We start from the raw sequence: 27312 nt of genomic DNA, 5'->3' as shown, positions 1-27312 counted from the left end.
ATTAGGGGTTAATAACAGTAATGTAGGTTGTGGTGATGTCTGTAATAACAGTAATGTAGGTTGTGGTGATGGTGAACTGCTGGTGCAAAACCGCCCCCTGCAGATTCGCAGCCAATTGGCCGCTAGCAGGGGGGTCAATCAACCCGATCAGAGGTGGCAGACTATTAAAGGAGCAGCAGTCTTAGGACTGCTGCTTCTTAACTTCCGCTTCAGGCAGAACTGAAGCGGAGTGGGTTAGAAGCAGCATCCGCTGCTTCATAAATTGACCCCTTAGTCTGAACTTCAAATGAGTAGTAGATTTTTTTCTGACAAATTTCAGTTATGTCTATTTCCACTCCTCCTGCATCACGTGACAGCCATCAGCCAATCACAAATGCATATAAGTATATTCTGTGCATTCAAACACATGCACAATAGGAGCTGGGGACTCAAAAATTGTAAATATCAAAAGACTGTGCACACTTTGTTAATGGAAGTAAATTAAAATTGCAGGTTTTATCTGAATCATAAAAGTTTAATTTTTGAATTTTGAGTGTCCCTTTAACCAAATGGCTGCCAGCGAGAGCTGCATTATATGGAGCCAAGGGTTAATACATTATGTAAGCCTTGTGAGAATTGTAAGGGTAATTAAAAGGTAGACATTTTTATTGTATTTTACTTCTCATTAATTATCATCTGACCTGTTCAGGAAGATGAAGAATATTGTGTTCATCGGCTCCAAAGCTGGACAAAGACTTGTATGCAGAGGAGGAGATAATAGGATCCTACAATACAGTAAGAAAGACATGAGTCATACACATATTTATTATTACCTTAACAGATACATTATTTTATGTAAATGCACACATACAAATTCATTTTTAATTAAAAGCAGTGGATTGAACTTGAAACTTCATTTTATTGGTTGTAAATGCAAACCTTTTCTTGCTAATTGTAAAAAGAGATTATTTTGATTCAACAATAGGAGAATTTTCAGTGGATACCACTGATTTCACAGTATGTGGAACTTACTTTACTATAGCAATGTTGTGCAAAAAAGGCAATGAGTTAAGGTTTCCTTGGTCGCCCTCACCTTGTTCTGTGATGCCACATGGTATTATAGTATTTCAAACAACAACATGTCTAAATAGCGGTACATGAAAGAGCATGGGAAACAAATCTGAATATCCCTTTATAGCCTAAAGTGACTAGTCATGCAGAGTGTGAAGACAGTCTAGGTATGTGCATTTGGATTCTTTGTTGGAATCCGAATGTGGAATTTTGCACAATTTGGCTCTTTTTGGAGCCGGATTGATTATTGTGCAAGATCACCATGTTAAGATCTGTGCAAATCCAGATCTTAACATAGTGATCTTGCAAAAGAATCAACCCAGTTTTAGAAAAGTGCAGAATAGCACATACTCCCTCATTTGGATCCTAACAAAGGATCCGAATGAACATGTCTAGAAGACGCTGGGGTATAAAGGGTTCTCATTTGAGGATGTCACACATAATGTGATGAGTCCGATTCTGAATTACAAATTATTAGTTATTAAAATCAGATGTTATATATGCATTTTGCATAAACCAGCAACTGCAGAAGATCTGCATACTTTAGCACAATAGGTTTCTCAAAATTAAGAGCAGCAGAAGGAAAAAAAACATTTGAAACTATTAAGTATAGCTATAAATGAGCTAGTGCACTGCTCTAAGCAATCAGTGTGCAGTATCTATCCAGGTCAGTAAAATAGCAGCATATATAAGCATACAATTTGAGCTCTAGCCTCAATGGAAGGAGTGTAAAAAGCCCCCATTGTTCAGAGGTATTTCCAGACACAAACAAGCAAAATACATAATGAATATATTTTATAATATGATATTTTGATATTTAAATATTTTATGGGGGGTTCAGTTTTGAGTTTAATGAACTTTTAAAATGTCATTCTCTATGTTATATTTTTTATGCTTTTTTGCATTCTTTATTTATTTTTAGTTGTATGGTTTGAATTTTGGAATGAAAGAATGCACCTTGACTCATTGTACATCAATATGGAGGACAGTGTTTGCTTGCAGTCAGTGACCACAGGTGAGGGAACCAGAGAGGACTTGGCCAGTGTGGTAGAATCAACACCACCTGCTTCATAAAAAATGTCCATAAAACTCAAAGCATAAAAAGGAAAGGGGGAAACACAAAGGCTAGAGGAAACCTACATTTTCCTAGGGCATTTTTAATGGGTGCACCACTTAGCTTATTTTACTGACCACACGGCTAAAATTTAAACCAATATTAATCTAACATTAGTTAAAGGACCAGTAAATACAGTAGCTTTGCATAATCAACAAATGCATGATAACAAAACAATGCAATAGCACTTAGTCAGAACTTTAAATGAGTAGTAGATTTTAATTTCTGCTATATTTGTTTTTAAATAATTTTTATTGAGGTTATAGGTAAACATAACAGTAAGCATATGTTCAGCATAGGTGAAAGTGACATAATAATTGTAATACAATTGCAGCAAAGTACACAATTACATGGTTTAGATGTAAAAAAATAATAATAAAAAATAGAGAAAAACGTGTCTTGTTCTAGAAGTTAAAAACGTTAACATTATCAACATTAAAGAACAAATAGGAATGGGACCTCATTTTATTTCTCTCATGGATCTAGGGAATGTAAATGATTCAAGGGAGATCTAGTGAACTAGTCGGCCACTCTTGGGCCTTTTGAAGAGTTGGTATGTAAATTGAACTAGTGAGAAAATTGTAAAATAAGGAAGTCTATATATGATGACAAGAATACCTTGAGCCTATTATGAAAACTGATATGTGTAATTTACATGGGAGCATAGCAAACTAAAGCAGCTCATCTACAGAGATTAAGAGTTAATCCTGAGTATATATGTGTGTATATGTGTATTCCCCTATGTAACACTACCTTCACAAGGGACTCATGGGGCTTGGGCTAGTAAAGAGCTCATAATTTTGCAGAATTCAGCTAGGGGGGTAATATAATAGAAGTATTTTATTGCTAAGGTGGGATATTACAAGGAGTAAGCAAAACTGTTGGATGTAGCAGATGCTTTATGCCTCAGGTTTGGCTGCTCTATATTATCTAAGTGAACTTTGGTTAGAGCAATGCAATTTAATAATATTAGACATACTGAGGTGCTTACAGAAGAGCAGATTGTGAACCTCTATATTAGGGTAATTTAGTTAGTAGTAAACACCAGAAATGACTTCATGGAGCTCAGAGTATGGTCTGTTCATTTAGCCAATAGCTCATGGGGCTTGGACTAGTAAGGAACTCACATTTTTGAGATATTCAGCTTGAGGGGCAATGGAATGGAATCATTTTATTGCTGAGGTGAGATATTTCAAGAAGTAGGCAAAACAGTTGAGTGTAGCAGATGTTCTATGCCTCAAATACTATAAAGCAGCTAATCCTGAGTGAGCTTTGAGTAGGGTGATGCAACTTTAGCATAGTAAACCTACTGAGGAGCTTAAAGGAGAGCAAATGGTGCACACTTATAATTAATCTGCAGACGTCTAAACAGTGAGACCTAACAATAAAGAATAATGATAAGAACAAACACCTATTAATGACAGAACTCATCTACCATATATACTCTGCAAATCTAAACATCAAGCTTGAAATCAACTTAAGTAAAAGTAAATCTTGTTACTAACATAATATGCAATAAAGTATTAAGCTTCACTAGTATAGATATAGCAATAAGTTTAGTGTATAATTTAAATCAGCAGTTCCATAAGTAATTATCTGGAGCGTGGTAAGATAGCGTCCCATGTCGCCTACTAACAATTTTGTATCAGTTTAGCCAACTCCTATTCTAGCAGTTACAAGATGAATTAAAAGAAAAAACAAGAACAGGGAGCTAGCTCAACTTCAACACAATTTTATCTGCAATCTTTAAAAATAGTAGTATGTATTAGAGGTGCATTCTGAATATGATGTATGCACAAAGAAGTAGAAAAGAGACTCAAAATAAGGTACATCCAAAAGACCAGAAAAGCAGTTACAAGATGAGACAGAAGATCTGTGTAGTTCACAGAAGGGCAAAAACCGTCATTAGACCATGAGCTGCACCACCAAGCCTGTGTAGCAATACCCCAATAAATAAGCCTCAGGGGCCATCGGGACATGATCTCCTGCAGGACCGGGTGCCAGCTTACAAGGCAGGGAGGGGTCTCTCTCCATATGGGCAGGTAGTGCATGTGGGCAGGCAATAGTGTCCAACAGGGGAATGATTCTGACAAACCTTTTCTCTGTTACAAACAGTGGCAAGTGCTCCGAAAATCTTCTTCTTTCTTCTGTGTGTCTTCTGACATTCTTCACGCTGTGCTTTTTTCTGTTCCATTGGTCCATGTGGAGTGAGAATTTGCATGAGATTGCTGATCTCCGTGTCTCACGCTGTCACTCTGGGTATCCTCTTTGATGTAGGACTACCTAGGCTTGTCTTTCCAGAATGGAGGGCCGGTGAAAACTAAATTTTATGATGAAAGCATACACTTACAAAATAAGTCAACCTTTCTACTTGAAAATTGCAATTCTAAGCCATCAAGTTTATCAATAAAGTACCGAATGACAGGTAAGATAATAGGATGGAGAAAAACCCTTGGCCCTGTTCTGAACATGGAATAGGAACAATGATTTCCATGAGTTCCAGATCCTAAACATAATGAAAAAAGCCTTGAGAGGATTCTTTGGAACTAAATCTTTGGGAAACCAATCAGTAAAGTCCATGGGTAATGAGGCTAGGAGAAGCATGACATATAGAAAAAATTATCTACATACTTTACTTTTTTCACAATACTAAATAAACCAGAGAAAACTACCTGAAAGATTCCCCACCAAAGGTTGCTTTGAAAAAGCGAAGAAACATCCAAAATGGAAAAATAACTAAAAATGTAGCAACTAACCTGGGAAAAGGGCAGTAATACATGTAGGAGAAGACCGCCTCTTATGAAACAAAAAAAAAAGCTGATTTAAAACAGGAAGCCGAAGACACAGCCGTAGCTAACTTGTCATTTTCTAGAACCAGATAAAAGAACAAACGGACTAAAGGATTATCTGAAATCCTATATAGCCTGCAGAAAAGCTCAAAAAAGAGAAGCCTACAAAAAACCCTTAAAACCAAATTAAAGTTCCAAGGAGGAAAAAATGGCTTAATGACAGGCTTAATACTAACTAATGCCAGAACAAATCATGAATGACAAGAAGATTAAAAATCTTCCTACGAAACAAAAAAATCTGAAAGAATCTAAAACACCTACAATTTTGTGATCGCTTCCAGCCGCTTTCTGGTTATTGCAGTGATGCCTCGATATCGAGGCATCCTGCAATAACACTTCTTACCCCTCCAGTGCAGAGAGAGCCACTCTGTGGCTCTCTCTGCACTGGACATCGATGGCTGAAAATCGTTGGTGGGTGGGAGCAAGTGGGAGGTGGGTGGGTGGCCATCGATGGCTCTTATGATTAAGAGGGGGGCGGGATCGGGGGCGTGGCCGCCGGGGGCGCGCACGGACGGGCGCGTGCACGGGGAGTGAGCGGGTGGGAACTGGTTAACACGTTGCAAAGGGATCTGGGAGGGGGTGGGGGTATGGTCCTTTTTGTGGGGGAAGCTACACTACAGAAAATAAAAAATAAAATAAAAAAATAAATATATTTTTAGTATAAACTGGGTACTGGCAGACAGCTGCCAGTACCTAATATGGCACCAAATAAGGTAGAGGGGGAGGGTTAGAGAGCTGTTTGGGGGGGATCAGGGAGGTTGGGGGCTAAGCGAGGGACCCTACACAGCAGCATATGTAAATATGCTTGAAAAAAAAAATACCTTTTTATTTTAGTACTGGCAGACTTTCTGCCAGTACTTAAGATGGCGGGGACAATTGTGGGGTGGGGGAGGGAAGAGAGCTGTTTGGGAGGGATCAGGGGGTGTGATGTGTCAGGTGGGAGGCTGATCTCTACACTAAAGCTAAAATTAACCCTGCAAGCTCCCTACAAGCTACCTAATTAACCCCTGCACTGCTGGGCATAATACACGTGTGATGCGCAGCAGCATTTAGCGCCCTTCTAATTACCAAAAAGCAACGCCAAAGCCATATATGTCTGCTATTTCTGAACAAAGGGGATCCCAGAGAAGCATTTACAACCATTTATGCCATAATTGCACAAGTTCAGTGAGAAACCTAAAAAAAAATTTATTTGATCGCATTTGGAGGTGAAATGGTGGCATGAAATATACCAAGATGGGCCTAGATCAATACTTGGGGTTGTCTACTACACTACAATAAAGCTAAAATTAACCCTAGAAGCTCCCTACATGCTCCCTAATTAACCCCTTCACTGCTGGGCATAATACATGTGTGATGCCTTCTAATTACCAAAAAGCAACGCCAAAGCCATATATGTCTGCTATTTCTGAACAAAGGGGATCCCAGAGAAGCATTTCCAACCATTTATGCCATAATTGCACAAGACGTTTGTAAATAATTTCAGTGAGAAACCTAAAGTTTGTGAAAAAAATTGTGAAAAAGTGAACAATTTTATTTATTTGATCGCATTTGGCGGTGAAATGGTGGCATGAAATATACCAAAATGGGCCTAGATCAATACTTTGGGATGTCTTCTAAAAAGAAATATATACATGTCAAGGGATATTCAGGGATTTCTGAAAGATATCAGTGTCCCAATGTAACTAGCGCTAATTTTGAAAAAAAAAAAGTGGTTTGGGAATAGCAAAGTGCTACTTGTATTTATTGCCCTATAACTTGCAAAAAACATTGGGTATTTCTAAACTCAGGACAAAATTTAGAAACTATTTAGCATGGGTATTTTTTGGTGGTTGTAGATGTGTTACAGATTTTGGGGGTCAAAGTTAGAAAAAACAGAATTTATGTTTACCTGATAAATTACTTTCTCCAACGGTGTGTCCGGTCCACGGCGTCATCCTTACTTGTGGGATATTCTCTTCCCCAACAGGAAATGGCAAAGAGCCCAGCAAAGCTGGTCACATGATCCCTCCTAGGCTCCGCCTACCCCAGTCATTCGACCGACGTTAAGGAGGAATATTTGCATAGGAGAAACCATATGTTACCGTGGTGACTGTAGTTAAAGAAAATAAATTATCAGACCTGATTAAAAAAACCAGGGCGGGCCGTGGACCGGACACACCGTTGGAGAAAGTAATTTATCAGGTAAACATAAATTCTGTTTTCTCCAACATAGGTGTGTCCGGTCCACGGCGTCATCCTTACTTGTGGGAACCAATACCAAAGCTTTAGGACACGGATGAAGGGAGGGAGCAAATCAGGTCACCTAAATGGAAGGCACCACGGCTTGCAAAACCTTTCTCCCAAAAATAGCCTCAGAAGAAGCAAAAGTATCAAATTTGTAAAATTTAGAAAAAGTGTGCAGTGAAGACCAAGTCGCTGCCTTACATATCTGATCAACAGAAGCCTCGTTCTTGAAGGCCCCTGTGGAAGCCACAGCCCTAGTGGAGTGAGCTGTGATTCTTTCAGGAGGCTGCCGTCCGGCAGTCTCATAAGCCAATCGGATAATGCTTTTAATCCAGAAGGAGAGAGAGGTAGAAGTTGCTTTTTGACCTCTCCGTTTACCAGAATAAACAACAAACAAAGACAAGTTTGTCTGAAATCCTTAGTAGCTGCTAAGTAAAATTTGAGAGCACGAACTACATCCAAGTTGTGCAACAAACGTTCCTTCTTTGAAACTGGATTAGGACACAAAGAAGGCACAACTATCTCCTGGTTAATGTTTTTGTTAGAAACAACTTTTGGAAGAAAACCAGGTTTAGTACGCAAAACCACCTTATCTGCATGGAACACCAGATAAGGAGAAGAACACTGCAGAGCAGATAATTCTGAAACTCTTCTAGCAGAAGAAATTGCAACCAAAAACAAAACTTTCCAAGATAATAACTTAATATCAACGGAATGTAAGGGTTCAAACGGAACCCCCTGAAGAACTGAAAGAACTAGGTTGAGACTCCAAGGAGGAGTCAAAATTTTGTAAACAGGCTTGATTCTAACCAGAGCCTGAACAAAGGCTAGAACATCTGGCACAGCTGCCAGCTTTTTGTGAAGTAACACAGACAAGGCAGAAATCTGTCCCATCAAGGAACTTGCAGATAATCCTTTTTCCAATCCTTCTCGAAGGAAGGATAGACTCTTAGGAATCTTAACCTTGTCCCAAGGGAATCCTGCAGATTCACACCAACAGATATACCAAATTATGTGGTAATTTTTCTGGTTACAGGCTTTCAGGCCTGAACAAGAGTATTAATAACAGAATCTGAGAACCCTCGCTTTGATAAGATCAAGCGTTCAATCTCCAAGCAGTCAGCTGGAGTGGGTCGAATGGACCTAGAACCAGAAGGTCTCTCAAAGGTAGCTTCCATGGTGGAGCCGATGACATATTCACCAGATCTGCATACCAAGTCCTGCGTGGCCACGCAGGAGCTATCAAAATCACCGACGCCCTCTCCTGATTGATCCTGGCTACCAGCCTGGGGATGAGAGGAAACGGCGGGAACACATAAGCTAGTTTGAAGGTCCAAGGTGCTACTAGTGCATCCACTAGAGCCGCCTTGGGATCCCTGGATCTGTACCCGTAGTAAGGAACTCTGAAGTTCTGACGAGAGGCCATCAGATCCATGTCTGGAATGCCCCACGGTTGAGTGACTTGGGCAAAGATTTCCGGATGGAGTTCCCACTCCCCCGGATGCAATGTCTGACGACTCAGAAAATCCGCTTCCCAATTTTCCACTCCTGGGATGTGGATAGCAGACAGGTGGCAGGAGTGAGACTCCGCCCATAGAATGATTTTGGTCACTTCTTCCATCGTTAGGGAACTCCTTGTTCCCCCCTGATGGTTGATGTATGAACTTGGCCCTCGCTAGCTGAGGCCAAGCTTTGAGAGCATTGAATATCGCTCTCAGTTCCAGAATATTTATCGGTAGAAGAGATTCTACCCGAGACCAAAGACCCTGAGCTTTCAGGGATCCCCAGACCGCGCCCCAGCCCATCAGACTGGCGTCGGTCGTGACAATGACCCACTCTGGTCTGCGGAAGGTCATCCCTTGTGACAGGTTGTCCAGGGACAGCCACCAACGGAATGAGTCTCTGGTCCTCTGATTTACTTGTATCTTCGGAGACAAGTCTGAATAGTCCCCATTCCACTGACTGAGCATGAACAGTTGTAATGGTCTTAGATGAATGCGCACAAAAGGAACTATGTCCATTGCCGCTACCATCAAACCTATCACTTCCATGCACTGCGCTATGGAAGGAAGAGGAACGGAATGAAGTATCCGACAAGAGTCTAGAAGTTTTGTTTTTCTGGCTTCTGTCAGAAAAATCCTCATTTCTAAGGAGTCTATTATAGTTCCCAAGAAGGGAACCCTCGTAGACGGAGATAGAGAACTCTTTTCCACGTTCACTTTCCATCCGTGAGATCTGAGAAAGGCCAGGACAATGTCCGTGTGAGCCTTTACTTGAGGAAGGGACGACGCTCGAATCAGAATGTCGTCCAAGTAAGGTACTACAGCAATGCCCCTTGGTCTTAGCACCGCCAGAAGGGACCCTAGTACCTATGAGGAAATCCTAGGAGCAGTGGCTAATCCGAAAGAAAACGCCACGAACTGGAAATGCTTGTCCAGGAATGCAAACCTTAGGAACCGATGATGTTCCTTGTGGATAGGAATATGTAGATACGCATCCTTGAAATCCACCTTGGTCATGAATTGACCTTCCTGGATGGAAGGAAGAAGTGTTCGAATGGTTTCCATCTTGAACGATGGAACCTTGAGAACTTGTTCAAGATCTAGAGATCTAAGATTGGTCTGAACGTTCCCTCTTTTTTGGGAACTATGAACAGATTGGAGTAGAACCCCATCCCTTGTTCTCCTAATGGAACAGGATGAATCACTCCCATTTTTAGCAGGTCTTCTACCCAATGTAAGAAAGCCTGTCTTCTTATGTGGTCTGAAGACAACTGAGACCTGTGGAACCTCCCCCTTGGAGGAAGCCCCTTGAACTCCAGAGAATAACCTTGGGAGACTATTTCTAGCGCCCAAGGATCCAGAACATCTCTTGCCCAAGCCTGAGCGAAGAGAGAGAGTCTGCCCCCCACCAGATCCGGTCCCGGATCGGGGGCCCGCATTTCATGCTGTCTTGGTAGCAGTGGCAGGTTTCCTGGCCTGCTTTCCTTTGTTCCAGCCTTGCATAGGTCTCCAGGCTGGATAGGCTTGAGAAGTATTACCTTCCTGCTTAGAGGACGTAGCCCTTGGGGCTGATCCGTTTCTGCGAAAGGGACGAAACTTAGGTTTATTTTTGGTCTTGAAAAGACCTATCCTGAGGAAGGGCGTGGCCCTTGCCCCCAGTGATATCAGAGATAATCTCTTTCAAGTCAGGGCCAAAGAGTGTTTTCCCCTTGAAAGGAATGTCAAGCAATTTGTTCTTGGAAGACGCATCCGCTGCCCAAGATTTTAACCAAAGCGCTCTGCGCCACAATAGCAAACCCAGAATTTTTTCGCCGCTAACCTAGCCAATTGCAAGGTGGCGTCTAGGGTGAAAGAATTAGCCAATTTAAGAGCACGAATTCTGTCCATAATCTCCTCATAAGAAGAAGAATTACTAATAATCGCCTTTCCTAGCTCATCAAACTAGAAACACGCGGCTGCAGTGACAGGGACAATGCATGCAATTGGTTGTAGAAGGGAACCTTGCTGAACAAACATCTTTAGCAGACCTTCTAATTTTATATCCATAGGATCTTGGAAAGCACAACTATCTTCTATGGGTATAGTGGCGCGCTTGTGTAGAGTAGAAACCGCCCCCTCGACCTTGGGGACTGTCTGCCATCAGTCCTTTCTGGGGTCGACTATAGGAAAACAATTTTATAAATATGGGGGGAGGTACTAAAGGTATACCGGGCCTGTCCCATTCTTTACTAACAATGTACGCCACCCGCTTGGATATAGGAAAAGCTTCGGGGGGCCCCGGGGCCTCTAAGAACTTTTCCATTTTACATAGTGGTTCTGGAATGACCAGATAATCACAATCATCCAAATTGGATAACACCTCCTTAAGCAGAGCGCGGAGATGTTCCAACTTAAATTTAAAAGTAATCACATCAGGTTCAGCTTGTTGAGAAATGTTTCCTGAATCTGAAATTTCTCCCTCAGACAAAACCTCCCTGGCCCCCTCAGACTGGTGTAGGGGCCCTTCAGAAACCATATCATCAGCGTTCTCATGCTCTACAGAATTTTCTAAAACAGAGCAGTCGCGCTTTCGCTGATAAGTGGGCATATTGGCTAAAATGTTTTTGATAGAATTATCCATTACAGCCGTTAAATGTTGCATAGTAAGGAGTATTGGCGCACTAGATGTACTAGGGGCCTCCTGTATGGGCAAGACTGGTGTAGACGAAGGAGGGGATGATGCAGTACCATGCTTACTCCCCTCACTTGAGGAATCATCTTGGGCATCATTTTTACTAAAATTTTTTATGACATAAAATACATATAGTTAAATGAGAAGGAACCTTGGTTTCCCCACAGTCAGAACACAATCTATCTGGTAGTTCAGACATGTTAAACAGGCATAAACTTGATAACAAAGCACAAAAAACGTTTTAAAATAAAACCGTTACTGTCACTTTAAATTTTAAACTAAACACACTTTATTACTGCAATTGCGAAAAAGTATGAAGGAATTGTTCAAAATTCACCAAAATTTCACCACAGTGTCTTAAAGCCTTAAAAGTATTGCACACCAAATTTGGAAGCTTTAACCCTTAAAATAACGGAACCGGAGCCGTTTTTATATTTAACCCCTTTACAGTCCCTGGAATCTGCTTTGCTGAGACCCAACCAAGCCCAAAGGGGAATACGATACCAAATGATGCCTTCAGAAAGACTTTTCTATGTATCAGAGCTCCACACACATGCAGCTGCATGCCATGCTGTCCTCAAAAACAAGTGCGCCATACCGGCGCGAAAATGAGGCTCTGACTATGATTAGGGAAAGCCCCTAAAGAATAAGGTGTCTAAAACAGTGCCTGCCGATATAATCATATCAAAATACCCAGAATAAATGATTCCTCAAGGCTAAATATGTGTTAATAATGAATCGATTTAGCCCAGAAAAAGTCTACAGTCTTAATAAGCCCTTGTGAAGCCCTTATTTACTATCTTAATAAACATGGCTTACCGGATCCCATAGGGAAAATGACAGCTTCCAGCATTACATCGTCTTGTTAGAATGTGTCATACCTCAAGCAGTAAGAGACTGCACACTGTTCCCCCAACTGAAGTTAATTGCTCTCAACAGTCCTGTGTGGAACAGCCATGGATTTTAGTTACGGTGCTAAAATCATTTTCCTCATACAAACAGAAATCTTCATCTCTTTTCTGTTTCTGAGTAAATAGTACATACCAGCACTATTTTAAAATAACAAACTCTTGATTGAATAATAAAAACTACAGTTAAACACTAAAAAACTCTAAGCCATCTCCGTGGAGATGTTGCCTGTACAACGGCAAAGAGAATGACTGGGGTAGGCGGAGCCTAGGAGGGATCATGTGACCAGCTTTGCTGGGCTCTTTGCCATTTCCTGTTGGGGAAGAGAATATCCCACAAGTAAGGATGACGCCGTGGACCGGACACACCTATGTTGGAGAAAGTTAGTTTTTTCAATCTTTTCCTCATATTTTTTATTTATTTTTTGTAAATTATAAGATATGATGAAAATAATGGTATCTTTAGAAAGTCCATTTAATGGTGAGAAAAACGGTATATAATATGTGTGGGTACAGTAAATGAGTAAGAGGAAAATTACAGCTAAATACAAACACCGCAGAAATGTAAAAATAGCCCTGGTCCTTAAGGGAAAGAAATTGAAAAATGGCCTTGTCATTAAGGGGTTAAACAACTTTCCAATGTACTTCTATTAGCTATTTTGTTTCTTTTGGTGAAAAGCATAGCTAGGTAGGCTCAGGAGATACTGATTCGTGGCTGCACATATATGCCTCATGTTATTGGCTCACCCAATTCAATTGCTGTTTCCTTAACAAAGGATACCAAAAGAATAAAGCATATTACATAATAGAAGTAAATTGAAAAGTTGTTAAAAATTGTAGGGTATCTGAATCAGAAAAGAAAACGTACGGGTTTTGTGTCCCTAAGAATTCCTCTTCTTCTTACCTTAATCTGTGTGTGACTCCAGAGAATGCCGATGATTTGAGCTTTAAATTTCTAAAAGGCAGGAAAATACATTAATACATGCTGTGCAACATAATATTTAGAAATCATAAAGTATGCAAGTAAAACAGCACATATTTAGCTTGCCTCAATACAAAAAGAAAGCAGCTCGATCCTCCTTTTCCTACAGATCACCACAATTATGGAATGATCTCCCACACACTTTCAAACCTTCCCCAAGCTTAAAGGGACAGTCAACACCAGAATTTTTGTTGTTTAAAAAGAAAGATTATTTATTACCTTTATTACCCATTCCCCAGTTTTGCATAACCAACACAGTTATAATAATACACGTTTTACCTCTGTAATTATCTTGTATCTAAGATTCTGCTGACTGCCCCCTTATTTCAGTTCTTTTGACAGACATGCAGTTTAGCCAATCAGTGCTCTAGTCTTCAAGGTCTAAGAAATTAGCATATGAACCTCCTAGTTTTAGCTTTCAACTAAGAATACCAAGAGAACAAAGCAAAATTGGTGATAAAAGTAAATTGGGAAGTTGTTTAAAATTGCATGCCCTATTTAAAACATGAAAGTTTTTTTTAGACTTGACTGTCCCTTTAATATCCTTTAAGAGATCCCTCTCTACATATCTCAAAACAGAATGTGCCTGTCATGGTTGATTATATATTTCCTACCTGTTCTATGTTACATTTTGCATATATTGTGTATTATTATTGTTTTGTATTTTATTGTACCCTATTGTATCAATGCAATGTTTTGTGGTCCCAGGACATACTTGAAACGAGAGAAATCCCAATGTATCCTTCCTGGTAAAATATTTTATAAATAAATAATATTGGTGACTAAGCACTATGGAAATGTGCATTAATGCATTTCAGTTTTAAATACAAACCATTTGGTATTATACTTCCATTAGCAAAAATGCTTCTAGTAAAATGATTACTGTCTCAACGGCATACGCACATATGTTATGTGTGACTAAAGGATCAGGATTGAACCACAATGCATGCTCAGAGAGCTGGCAGTAGTGTGTATTGTGTCAGGGAACACACTGCTGACTCTCTGAGGAGGAGGTGTGGCTTTTGAATGCTAGTTCATGGGGCATTCGGCGCATGTATATCGTATGTGTAAAAAAATAACTTGCAAGAAGCATTTTTGCTAATGGAAGTATAATGCAAAGATGCTTCTTTTTTAAAATTGAAATGCACCTATGCCGATTTATATTCTGACGATTCTATCCCTTTAAGTACTGTAGGTGATAAAATAATCATTTGTAATATTATCTTTATAATATATGATCTATAATTGAACTCTAAATTAATCTAAATATCTATATATAATTCATATTAGTAAAGACCACTTCAGGAGCTACAAAGAGATTACAAAATAGCTCACAACCAAAAAGAATAGCAAATGTGGCAATAACGTCCAAATAGACTGAAAGAAAATAACTTCTGTAGTCCTATAACCATTAGTTTAAGGGATGTGATACTTATTTTTTTTTTCTCTGTTCTTTGAAAAAGACAGTGATTCAAAATATGTTATGTTTGTTTGTTTTTTGAAAAATGGATCTACCTGTACTAACAACATTATATAGTATAGTATAGTATATATATATATATATATACACTGTATATATAGCCAACAGTCCAACCAATCTGATACAATTAGTGCCCGGGTGCAATCCTTGAATCAAATATGCAAATCTTGTCACAGAAGGGCACACACAGGACTTTCATAGATAAAATTCAAATCCTTTATTCAAACTCATAAAACAATAGATCATAAGTTAATATTTCGGCCCTATGTTAGGCCTTTCTCAAGACAAAATGTTTTTAAAAAAATACACAAGCGATATACCCCCCCTCACCCCCACCTTTATAGACAAGACGTCATTTGCTTTAAAGCAAATGCACATAAAATATACAGGATAGAAAAAAATCACACATGATAAAAAAACACACCCCTAGATTACGAGTTTTGCGTTGCGGCTACTAACACTGAAAAAATTGTAATTTCAGCGTAAAAGCAGGAACATACTATTGGGAGTCATGTCGGTATAGCTGTGCCGCAAGCATTGTAGCCTGTAACGCAACGTCAATCTCGCACTCAAAAAAAATTTGTTTTTGCGTGGGAGTTCCATAGCGCCGGTATTACAGGTTGTGCGATGAGGCTAAAATGCTTGAGTTATAGCCTATATCGACACAATCCATTCCGCCATCTGAGACCAGTAGTTATGGATTTTGTGTAACAAAAATGTTTCACAAAGCTCATAACTAAAAATTTTACAAAGTACACTAACATCCATAAACTACCTTTTAACTCCTAAACCGAGGCCTTCCTGCATCGCAAACACTATATTAAATTTATTAACCCCTAATCTGCCGTCCACCCACATTGTGGCTATTAAATAAAACTATTAACCCCTAATCTGCTGCCCACCCACATCGCCAACACTATTTAAATATATTAACCCCTATTCCGCGAATCCCCGCCACTAAAAAAAGTTATTTAACCCCTAAACTTCTGGCCTCCCACATCTCCGCCACTAAATAAACTTATTAACGCCTAAATCTCTGGCCTCCCACATCTCCGCCACTAAAACTATTAACTCCTAAACCGCCGCCCCCCACATTGCAAAATAAAAATTAAACTATTAAACCCTAAACTTAACACCCCTCTAACTTTAAATTAAAATTACAATATAACTATTTAAATAAATAAAAACTTACCTGTGAAATAAAAATAAACCTGACATTAAACTAACCTTACTATTCTAATAAAATAAAAAAAACTATCAATTAAAATATCTTAATAACAAATTTTAAAAAACCTAACACTACGAAAAAAAAATTTTAAAAATCTAAATTACAACTAAAAAAAACAAACAAATCCTACGAAAAATTAAAAAAAATCCAAGTTTACCAAAAATAATTAACACTAAAATCACAAAAAAAATAAAAAATACAAAGATTACAAAAAAATAAACATAATTATAAAAAATAAAAGCAATTACACCTAATCTAATAGCCCTATAAAAATAAAAAGCCCCCTCAAAATAAAAACACCCCATAGCCTACAATAAAATGCCAATAGCCCTTAAAGGGCCTTAAAGAAATCTGCTCTTTTACCTGTAAAAAAAATACAAAGTCCCCCCAACAGCAAAACCCAAAACCCAACCAACCACCCAAAATATAAAACCTAACTCTAAAAAAAACCTAAGCTACCCATTGCCCCTAAAGGGATAATTGTATTGGCATTGCCCTTAAAAGGGCATTTAGCTCTTTTGCATTGACCTTAAAAGGGCATTTAGATCTTTTTCAAGTGCCCATCCCTAATTTATAAAAAAAAAAACACCCCCCCCCAAAAAAAAACTAACACTAACCCCAGAAGATCAACTCATGGTTTCTGAAGTCCAGACATCTAGGTGGCGAGAAGTCTTCATCCAGGTGGAGAGGTCTTCATCCATCCCGGGGCCGGGGAGAGGAGCCATCCTGAAAGCTGATCCCATCCTGTGGAGCGTCCTCTTCATACGGTCGCCGCCGTACACTGGAGTTGAATGCAAGGTAGCCGTTTCAAAATGGCGTCCCTTGCATTCCTATTGACTGATTTAATTCTTCAAATTCAAATCAGCCAATAGAATGAGAGCTACTGAAATCCTATAGGCTGTTCAAAACAGCCAATAGGATGAGAGCTACTGAAATCCTATTGGCTGATTTCAACAGAAATCAAAACAGCCAATAGAAATGCAAGGGACGCCATTTTGAAACCACTACCTTGCATTCAACATCAGTGTACGGCGGCGACCGTGTGAAGAGGACACTCCGCGCAGGATGGGATCAGCTTCCAGGAAAGATCAGCTCCGCACCTCCGGGAAGAATGAATACCTCGCTGCCTGGATGTCCGGACTTTAGAAACCGTGAGTAGATCTTCTGGGGTTAGTGTTAGTTTTTTTTTTAACATTTTTTTGGGTGGCTTTTTTTTTTTTTTTTTTTTTTTTTTAGATTAGGGATGGGCACTTGAAACAGAGCTAAATGCCTTTTTAAGGACAATGCAAAAGAGCTAAATGCCCTTTTAAGGGCAATGCCCATACAAATGCCCTTTAGGGGCAATGGGTAGCTTAGTTTTTTTTTAGAGTTAGGTTTTTTATTTTGGGGAGTTGGTTGGGTGGTGGGTTTTACTGTTGGGGGGACTGTATTTTTTTTTTTACATGTAAAAGAGCTGATATCTTTAGGGCAATGCCCTATTTAAGGGCTATTGGTAGTTTATTTTAGGCTAGGTGGTGTTTTTATTTTTATAGGGCTATTAGATTAGGTGTAATTGTTTTTATTTTTGATAATTTCGTTTATTTTTTTTGTAATATCAGTGTTTTTTATTTTTCATGATTTTAGTGTTTATTATTTTTGAAAAACTTAGATTTTTAAAAATTTTCGTAGGATTTGTTTTTTTTAGTTGCAATTTAGATTTTTTTATTTTTTTCGTAGTGTTAGGATTTTTTAAATTTGTAATTTTGATATTTTAATTGGTAGTTTTTTAAGGTTAGGTTAAGGTTAGGTTAATTTATAGTTTAATGTTAGGTTTATTTTTATTTCACAGGTAAGTTTTTATTTTTTTTTAATTATAGTTATATTGTAATTTTAATTTAAAGTTAGGGGGGTGTTAGGTTTAGGGGTTAATAGTATAATTTAGTGTTTTGCAATGTGGGGAACTGGTGGTTTAGGGGTTAATAGGTATATTTAGTGGCGGAGATGTGGGAGGCCGGAGGTTTAGGGGTTTATAGCTTTATTTAGTGGCAGCAATGTCGGGGAGCAGCGGAATAGGGGTTAATAGCTTTATTATAGTGACAGCAATGCCGGTGCGTGGGAATAGCGTTTAATAACTTTATTATAGTGGCAGCAATGTCGGGAGCGGCAGAGTAGGGGTTAATAACTTGTATTAGTGTCAGAGATGTCGGGGCAGCGGATTAGGGGTGTTTAGATTGGGGGTTTATGTTAGGGTGTTAGGTTTAAATGAAAAAAAAAAAAAATTCCCCATAGACATCAATGGGGTTGCGTTACGGAGATTTTTCATTCCGCATTTCAGGTGTTTTTTCTAACACTCTCTCCCCATTGATGTCTATGGAGGAAAGCGTGCACGAGCGCGTATTCTCAGCCCTTGGCTTATGTGCGGTATGGAGATTAACGCCACCATATCGCACGCACAAGGAGGCTTTTCAGTAACTCGTAATGGCAGCATTATGGGGGGGTGAAATAACGCAACTTTTGTTGCGTTCGTTTCGCACCCTGTTTAGCGTAAAACTTGTAATCTAGGTGATTGTGAAACAGTGCAAGCAAGGAGAACTGAGATCAAACAAGGCTCCCAAGGGAAACTAGAATAAGCATCTTGTGGAGATAACATCCTGACTATAAGGCTAGCCACAAATATAAATACAGCAAAAGACATGCTCTGCTGGATAAACATATACTAAAGAAGTGTCAGACCGAAGCCTAAATCAAAGAAACTATTCTCAACGTATCAAATCAGCTTAAAATTATTTTAAAATTACAAAGACACCAACGTGTCGGCAGTTCAAGTATTACATATCAGCTCTAATACTCAGAGAAACAATAGCACTGTGTCTCATATCCCAACAGCATACACTCCGCACAGACCCAATCATCCTTGAAAATCATATTCTAATCCAGCGCATCAAAGCAAAAGCAGGTGCTATCTATCGGTCGAAATGGGTAGGGTATGCAAATAGCCTATATGAACAGGGTACTAAATAGAAAACAAAACCAGCTGGCTAAAGCTAACAAACTAAACAGAGATCGCAATTCAAAGTGGCCAAATACATCTGAACCCGAACGAAGCCCAACTGACCTGAGCGCTGACTGCCATTATTAATAAATCACTTTAGACCTGTATAACGATATCATGCTAGCTACCGTGATAGCTCAAACAATATAAGCCTACCCCGTAGAGTAAATGGACATTGCATAGAAGTACAGCATTCAAGCCACAAAGCACCTACGGCAGAATGAAAAATACTCACTTGAACATACATATGATAGCAGCGGCTGCTCAGTCGCACTCCTGTCGGAAAAGCTTCATCAGCCGATATAACCAGCACTACCCGCCTCAGGTTTAAATAGCCATAATTGTATAGTACCACCGGGTCACAGGTCAAAGCTGCAACAATTCAGCTAAGTCCGGGAAGTGCCCGGAAAGAGAAAGAGTAACCCATGTCAGATGCACCCAGCCCATTCATAAAAACTCCCCACACTAAGACAGTTCAAGAAACTAGAACAATGTACAATACAATATAAGGGCATATGTTAATTAGCATGAACGTAACAAACCACTAACCCCCAGCAACAAGTACTGGCTGATAGTATAATAACAAATAGCAGAATACACTAGTAGCAAACTATGTACATGCTACAAGAGCACGTAGCAACCAATAAAGGCCCTAATATGCCATAATAGATGACAAAGCAATATGAACTGTAGGACAAGTGAAATAACCCTTTTTATGTCAACAAGATAGCAAATGGAACCAAAGGGATGAATGCATGGAGCATACTAATTACAAGATAATGTGATATAATACAAGAGCCGATACTATGTGACAAATAGACAACTGTAAAGACATGCACAAATAGAATAAAGCAATTATGGGAAGATACAGAGTAGACACAAATGCAGCAATTTAGTAAAATAATGCATAATCCAGGTGTACATTGAGGCCAACAGGGGACAATGTGTTGAGTCTACAAATCCAACACGGTTCACATTTAAGGAGTTATTTGTCTCTATAAACCCCACGTGTCAGGGGGCTACCCTATCAATGAGCATAGCACATAGGGAGGAGATGGAGTGCTTATGCTCCAGAAAGTGTCTGGCTACTGGCTGGTCTGAGCTTCTATCTATAAGAGCAGCCCTAATCACACTTTTATGGTTTGCAAGTCTCTCCCTGAAAGGGGTGCAGGTCTTCCCCATATGAACCGGCCACACAGACAGGATAGAAAATACACCACATAGTCAGATGAGCAAGTCAGTCTGTGCCTTATCTGGTAGGATTGAACCTTGTTGGGATGGTGGAATTTTTCTCCAGTTAGAAGTGTGTTGCAAGTTACACAGCTGCCACACTTATAACAGCCATTCTTAGATCTTTGCAGCCAAGATTGTTCCTTCTTCCAAGGGTCGGTCTTCATCAACAATGTTTTAAGACTACATCCACTTCTATGAACCACCCTGGGTGGGGGAGTGCTGGTAAATAGTAGAGTCCGATCCTTATTGATCAGTGGCCAATTCCTTCTGAGCATATCACCAATCTGCTTAGTAGTAGGGGTATAATAAGTAACAAAACTGATGGTCTGATCTTGGGACCCACCATCCGGTTTGCTCTTCTTTCATATTAATGATGGTTGGTCAAGGTGTACCACTTGTTCAAGAATCTACCATGTTAGGGTGGTATCCCCTACTGATGAATTTAGATCTCATTTTGTCAAGTTGTTCCTGTCTCAAATCCACATTAGAATTATTTCTTATGACTGTCAAAAACTGAGATTTCTCAATACCTCTTTTGAATTGCGCCATATGGCCACTACTGTATTGTAGCATAGTGTTTCTGTCAGTAGGTTTGGAATATAGGGTGGCATGTAATGAGCATCCAAATTCAGTTATCAGCTTGTAGATACACAGGTCAAGAAAATGTATCTTTGTGTTACCACGTTTCTGAATTTGACAGATGGTTCAAAGCTGTTCAAGGCGTTGATCCACAATGCGAGCTCTTCGGGGCTGCCTCCCCAAACCACAAATAGATCACCAATGTATCTCCTATTAAGTAATACACAAGGATTTCTGTCCATGAAAATGTACACTCTCTCAAACCAATCCATGAATTGGCATAAGACGGGGCCAAACTGGACCCCATCACCATACCAATCAACTGGAGGTAAAAGGTGTCTTCAAACCTGAAGTAATTATGGGTAAGGCACATCAGAAGTGAATCCAGTAGCAACTCAATAGGGGGACCTGTGTAGGAATAACAATCAAGGAGAGCTTGACGAACTGCCTCTACACCTACTTCGAGGGGGATGATGGTGTAGAGGCTGTTGACATCTAGAGTGACTAGAATGCAGTGTTACTCTGTCCTGTAACAGTTCGATAAGCTCTATGGAATCCAATAAAAATGCCTCTGTATTTTTTACAATGTCCTGCAGGAAGAAATCAATGTACTTGACTACATTTTGAAATATGGAACCCTCGGCCGACACTATCGGCTGGCCTGGAGGGTGTACCTGATATTTGTGGATCTTTGGGATCGTGTGTAGATAATTGGATAGACCGGATGTTCAGTAGTGAGAAAATCAAACATAGATTTATCAATGTGTCCACCATTCAAAGCATATGTAAAACTTGTATTCAGGTTGTCTTTGTACAATTTTGTAGGATTATGTGTTAATCTCTTATATGAGGAAATATTACCAAGTTTGCCCAACAGCTCAGTTCTGTAAAATATGTAATGAAGGACTACTATGGCCCCTCCCTTGTCAGCAGGGCGTATAATTATGCTATCATCAATATTTAGACTTTCCAAGGCCTTCCAACTCATAGCTTCCAAGGTTGGTTCTAACCTTTGTGTTTGTGCTGCATAGACTGTCAATTTCTCTGGAGCACACACTCATGAATGTTCCGATTGTAAGTATGAGTGTATTTCGGATTAAAGGTGGATTTTTGGGGAGTCCTGTATATGGGGTGGTCCTGGGAGCGGTTTTGAAATGATCTTTCAATTTAAGTGTTCTCTGTAACCTGTGTAGAGCAACCATATTGTCAAATAGGTCTATTTTGGGAGTTGGGACATAGTTTAATCCCTTCCCCAGTAGTTCCAGTTCTTCTTTTGTGAGTTCCATATTGCTGAGATTGATGAACACATCCTCACTTTTTTTTATCAATTTCTTTGATGCCTTTTTCCACCAGCCGCCTCCAAACCTACTGACAGAAACACTATACTACAATTCAGTAGTTACCATCCGGCGCAATTCATAAGAGGTATTGTGATATATCAGTTTTTGAGAGTCATAAGAAATAATTCTAATGTGGATTTGAGACAGGAACAACTTGACAAAATGAGATCTAAATTAATCAGTATGGGCTACCACCCTCATATGGTAGATGCGATTCTTGAATAAGTGGTACACCTTGTCCAACTAACACTAATACGAAGGAAGAGCAAACAGGACGGTGGGTCCCAAGATCAGACCACCAACTTTGTCACTTATTATACCCCTGCTACTAAGCAGATTGGTGATATACTCAGAAGGAATTGGCCACTGATCAATAAGGATCAGACTCTACTATTTACCAACACTCCCCCACCCAGGGTGGTTCATAAAAGTGGATGTAGTGTCAAAAAATTGTTGATGAAGACCGACCCTTGAAAGAAGGAACAATCTTGGCTGCAAAGATCTAAGAATGGCTGTTATAAGTGTGGCAGCTGTGTAACTTGCAACACACTTCTAAATGGAGAAAAATTCCACCATCCCAACAAGGTTCAATCCTACCAGATAAGGCACAGACTGACTTGCACATCTGACTACGTGTTGTATTTTCTATCCTATCCGTGTGGCTGGTTCTATGTGGGGAAGACCTGCACACCATAAAAATGCAATTAGGGCTGCTCTTAAGGTTTGGCGCTCAGACCAGCAAGTAGCCAGACACTTTCTGGAGCATAAACACTCCATCTCCTCCCTACGTGCTATGCTCATTGATAGGGTAGCCCCCCTGATATGTGGGGGTAACAGAGACAAAGAACTCCTCAAATGTGAATCACGTTGGATTTGTAGGCTCAACATGTTGTCCCCTGTTGGCCTCAATGTACATCTGAATTATGCATTGTTTTACTAAATTGCTGCATTTGTGTCTGCTCTGTATCTTCCCATATTTGCTTTATCCCATGTGTGCATGTCTTCACAGTTGTCTATTTGTCACATAGTATTGGCTCAGTGTATTATATCACATTATCTTGTAATTAGTATGCTTCATCCTTTCGGTTCCATTTGCTATCTTGTTGACATGAAAGGGTTATTTCACTTGTCCTACAGTTCATATTGCTTTGTCATCTATTATGGCATATGAGGGCCTTTATCGGTTGCTACATGCTCTTGTAGTATGTACATAGTTTGCTACTAGTGTATTCTGCTATTTGTTATTATACTATCAGCCTGTACTTGTTGCTGGGGGTAAGTAGTTTTTTATGTTCATGGTAATTAACATATGCCCTTATTTTCTATTGTACATTTTTCTAGTTTCTTGAACTGTCATAGTGTGGGGAGTTTTTATGAATTGGCTGGGTGCATATGGCATAGGTTACTCTTATTCTTTTGGGGCACTTCCCGGACTTAGCTGAATTGTTGCAGCTTTGACTTGTGATCCGGTGGTACTATACGATTATGGCTATTTAAACCTGAGGCGGGTAGTGCTGGTTATATCGGCTAATATAGCTTGTCCGACGGGAGTGCGGCTGAGCAGCTCCTGCTATAATATGTATATTACAGTGAGTATTTCTTTTTCATGCTGCCGTACATGCTTTGTGGCTTGAATGCTATACTTCTATGCAATGTCCATTTACTCTACGGGGCAGGCTTATATCAATTGAGCCGTCACGGTAGCTAGCATGATATAGTTATACAAGACTAAATTGAGTCAGCGCTCATGTCAGTTGGGCTTCGTTCGGGTTTAGATGCATTTGGCCACTTTGATTTGCGATTTCTTTTTCGTTTGTTAGCTTTTGCCGGCTGGTTTTGTTTTCATTTTAGTACCCTGTTAAAATAGGCTATCATATCACCTCTTTTCCTTCTCTCCTCTAAGCTATACATATGTAGGTAATTGAGCCTATCCTGGTAAGTTTTATTTTTTAGACCATGTACCATTTTGGTAGCCCTCCTTTGCACAGATTCAAGTTTGTTAATATCCTTCTGAAGGTATGGCCTCCAGAACTGCACACAATACTCAAGATGAAGCCTAACTTATGATCTATAAAGTGGTATAAGAACCTTACTATTTCTGCTGCAAATACCTCTACCAATACATCCAAGCATTCTGCTAGCCTTACTCGCTGCATTACTGCATTGTTTACTAAGTTTTAAATAATCAGAAATAATAATTCCCAAGTCCTGTTCCTCATCTGTAACAGTCAGTAAAGTGTCATTGAGTCTGTAATTAACATTTGGATTTTTCTTCCTAAATGCATTATTTTACACTTTGCTGTGTTAAACTTTAGATCCCATTCGTTTGTAAAATCCTCCAATTGTTGTATATCACTTCTAATTTTGTATACCACCCCTGGAACATTCACTTTGTTACAAATTTTTGTATCATCTGCAAACAGACATACTTTCCCCTGTAGCCCTTTGCTGATATCACAGATGTTAAACAAAATAGGCCCCAGAACTGACCCCTGAGGAACACCACTAGTAACAGCCCCCTCTGCTGAATGAACTCCATTTACAAAGACACTTTGTTTTCTGTCCTTAAGCCAGAATTCCAACCAGTTCACAATTTTTGAGTCTAAACCAGGGAGATACAGTTTGCGAATAAGTTTATTGTGTGGGACGGTGTCAAATGCTTTGCTGAAATCTAGATATGCTACATCAACTGCTCCACCCTTGTCTAATACTTTTGTTACATAATCAAAGAAGTCGATAAGATTAGTCTGACATGATCTCCCTGAAGTAAAACCATGCTGATTTTAGTCCTCTAAATTGTTTGTCTTTTGTGAAAACAGAACAGAAGACAGCCTGCAATTTGCTTATCTCCTTCTATTGTTCTACCATCAACTGATTTCAATTTTACTATTCCTACCTTATTTTTTCTTCTTTCATTGATATATCTAAAGAATGTTTTGTCCCCATGTTTTACTAACTATGCTATCTTCTCCTCTGCATGAGCTTTAACCTTCCTAATTAACTGCTTAGTCTTTTTTTGTTGGAGTCTCCATATTTTCATATCATCATCTGATTGTGTGTGTCTGTAATTTTTATAAGCTATCTTTTTTGTCTTTACAGCATGTGCTACTTCTTTGGAAAACTGAATTGGTTTCCGCTTTCTTTTACTTTTACAGACATGTCTAATACATTGTGCGGTTGTGTCTAAAATGGCACCTTTCACAAATTCCTACTGTTCTTGAACCCCTGTAATAAGAGTTTTCCCTTTTAAATAGTTTTTTTAGGTATTCTCCCATTAATGAAAAATATGCCTTCCTAAAGTCTAAAACTTTTGTTTTACTCTGGGTGGACAGTTCCTGCACATGAATACTACACCAAACAGATTGATGATCACTGGATCCAAAGTTCTCACCTACAGACACATCTATAAGCTAAATTAAGCTGATTGGATATGTTGAGAATAGCTTCTTTGATTTAGGCTTAGGTCTGACACTTCTTTAGTATATGTTTATATAGCAGAGCATGTCTTTCGCTGTATTTATATTTGTGGCTGGCCTTATATTCAGGATGTTATCTCTACAAGATGCTAATTCTAGTTTCCCTTGGGAGCCTTGTTTGATCTCAGTTCTCCTTGCTTATACTGTTTCACTATGTTTTTTATCATGTGTGATTTGTTGTTATTATTTTTCATATCCTGTATATTTTATGTGCATTTGCTTTAAAGCTAGTTATGTCTTATCTATAAATGTGGGGTGTCACCATTGTACGAGGTATATGGCTTGTGTATAATTTTTTAAGTGTTTCTTTTTTCTGTTTCTAGAATGTTTTGTCTTGAGAAAGGCCTAACATAGGCTTATGATCTATTGTTTTATGAGTTTGATTTAAAGATTTTAATTTTATCTATGAAAGTCCTGTGAGTGCCCTTCTGTGACGATTTTATTTATATATATATATATATATATATATATATATATATATATATATATATATATATATATATATATATATATATATATATATATATAATAAGATAGTTAAAACTGCAGTTTGTTGAAAACGGATGACAGGCAAGATTTTACTTATCATTATTTATTTTATAGTCCTCTAACGGGGCCATATAGTAATTAGTTATCAAAAAAGCACATCCAGTCTTCTGTTAAACTTAGAAGGTGTATTTTTACAAATACATTTCATATTTTTATACTTTGTAGTGACTATTCGTTTAAAAAGCTCAAACATTTTACACACAATAGTTAATCTTTATTAAAATTCAGTTCCTATTATATATTTGATTTTTTTAAATGTTTAGCTTACAACCACCTGTTTTGGGTGAAACAGATTTTTTTAAATTTTAAAATAAATGCATTAAGTATTTTGGTATAGTTATTGGAGAAAACAAATGTTTGCTCAGTATGAACTGATAAAATTGTTTCTTGGATACATCCCTACAATATTTTATGCCTGAAATATGTTGCTATTTAGCCTTTGGAAAATGAATATAAATCCACCTTTTTAACCGGCTGATTTTACTGATCATCTGGCTAACGATTTAGCCAATATTAAAGGAAAGCCTACTCCAGAATATTTATTGTTTAAAAAAGATAGAAAATCCCTTTATTACCCATTCCGCAGTAAACAACACTGTTATATTAATACACTTTTTACCTCAGTCCTTTTAATATCAAGTAGCAATAGGTTTTACCTACCTCATACTCCTCTGTGCTTACAGTCAAGGAAGGAACCAATGCAAAAATCTCATGAAGTGATTTGAGAACAAGTGGGCGAGTGTCACAGCTCAGTTTTGGAGACAGAGCAGCCCAAGTAGAACGGATGTCAACCACCTGAAGGGAAACATTTTTAAGAGCAAATAAATGTTGATAGCAATGTCTAATACCACATGTATGCACAACTGTTATGTCATTCCCGATAAGTATTCATGAATCAAATCAACAAAAAAATATAATTTATGCTTACCAGATAAATTCCTTTGCTTCCTGGCAGGGAGAGTACACAACTTCATTCCTTACTGTTGGGAAATACAATACCTGGCCACCAGGAGTACGCAAAGACACCCCAGCAAAAGGCTTAAATATTTCTCCCACTTCCCCTATCAGTCATTCTGCCGAGGGAACATGGTAAA

General features: G+C 38.9%; 1 protein-coding gene across 1 annotated transcript in view; it reads right to left on the bottom strand.

Annotated features, from left to right (window-relative positions):
- The window catches only part of FOCAD (focadhesin), a 1237844-nt gene that overhangs the window by 498165 nt on the left and 712367 nt on the right, over positions 1-27312 (bottom strand). Inside the window, 3 exon segments of the mRNA XM_053702659.1 lie at positions 681-764; positions 13225-13275; positions 26879-27013. Of these exon segments, the coding sequence (XP_053558634.1) occupies positions 681-764; positions 13225-13275; positions 26879-27013 (270 nt within the window).

Source organism: Bombina bombina, chromosome 2 (assembly GCF_027579735.1).
Source record: "Bombina bombina isolate aBomBom1 chromosome 2, aBomBom1.pri, whole genome shotgun sequence".
In the NCBI taxonomy this organism is placed as follows: Eukaryota; Metazoa; Chordata; class Amphibia; order Anura; family Bombinatoridae; genus Bombina; species Bombina bombina.
The sequence above is the reverse complement of the archived record's forward strand: the minus strand, read 5'-3'. Positions and strand labels throughout refer to the sequence as shown.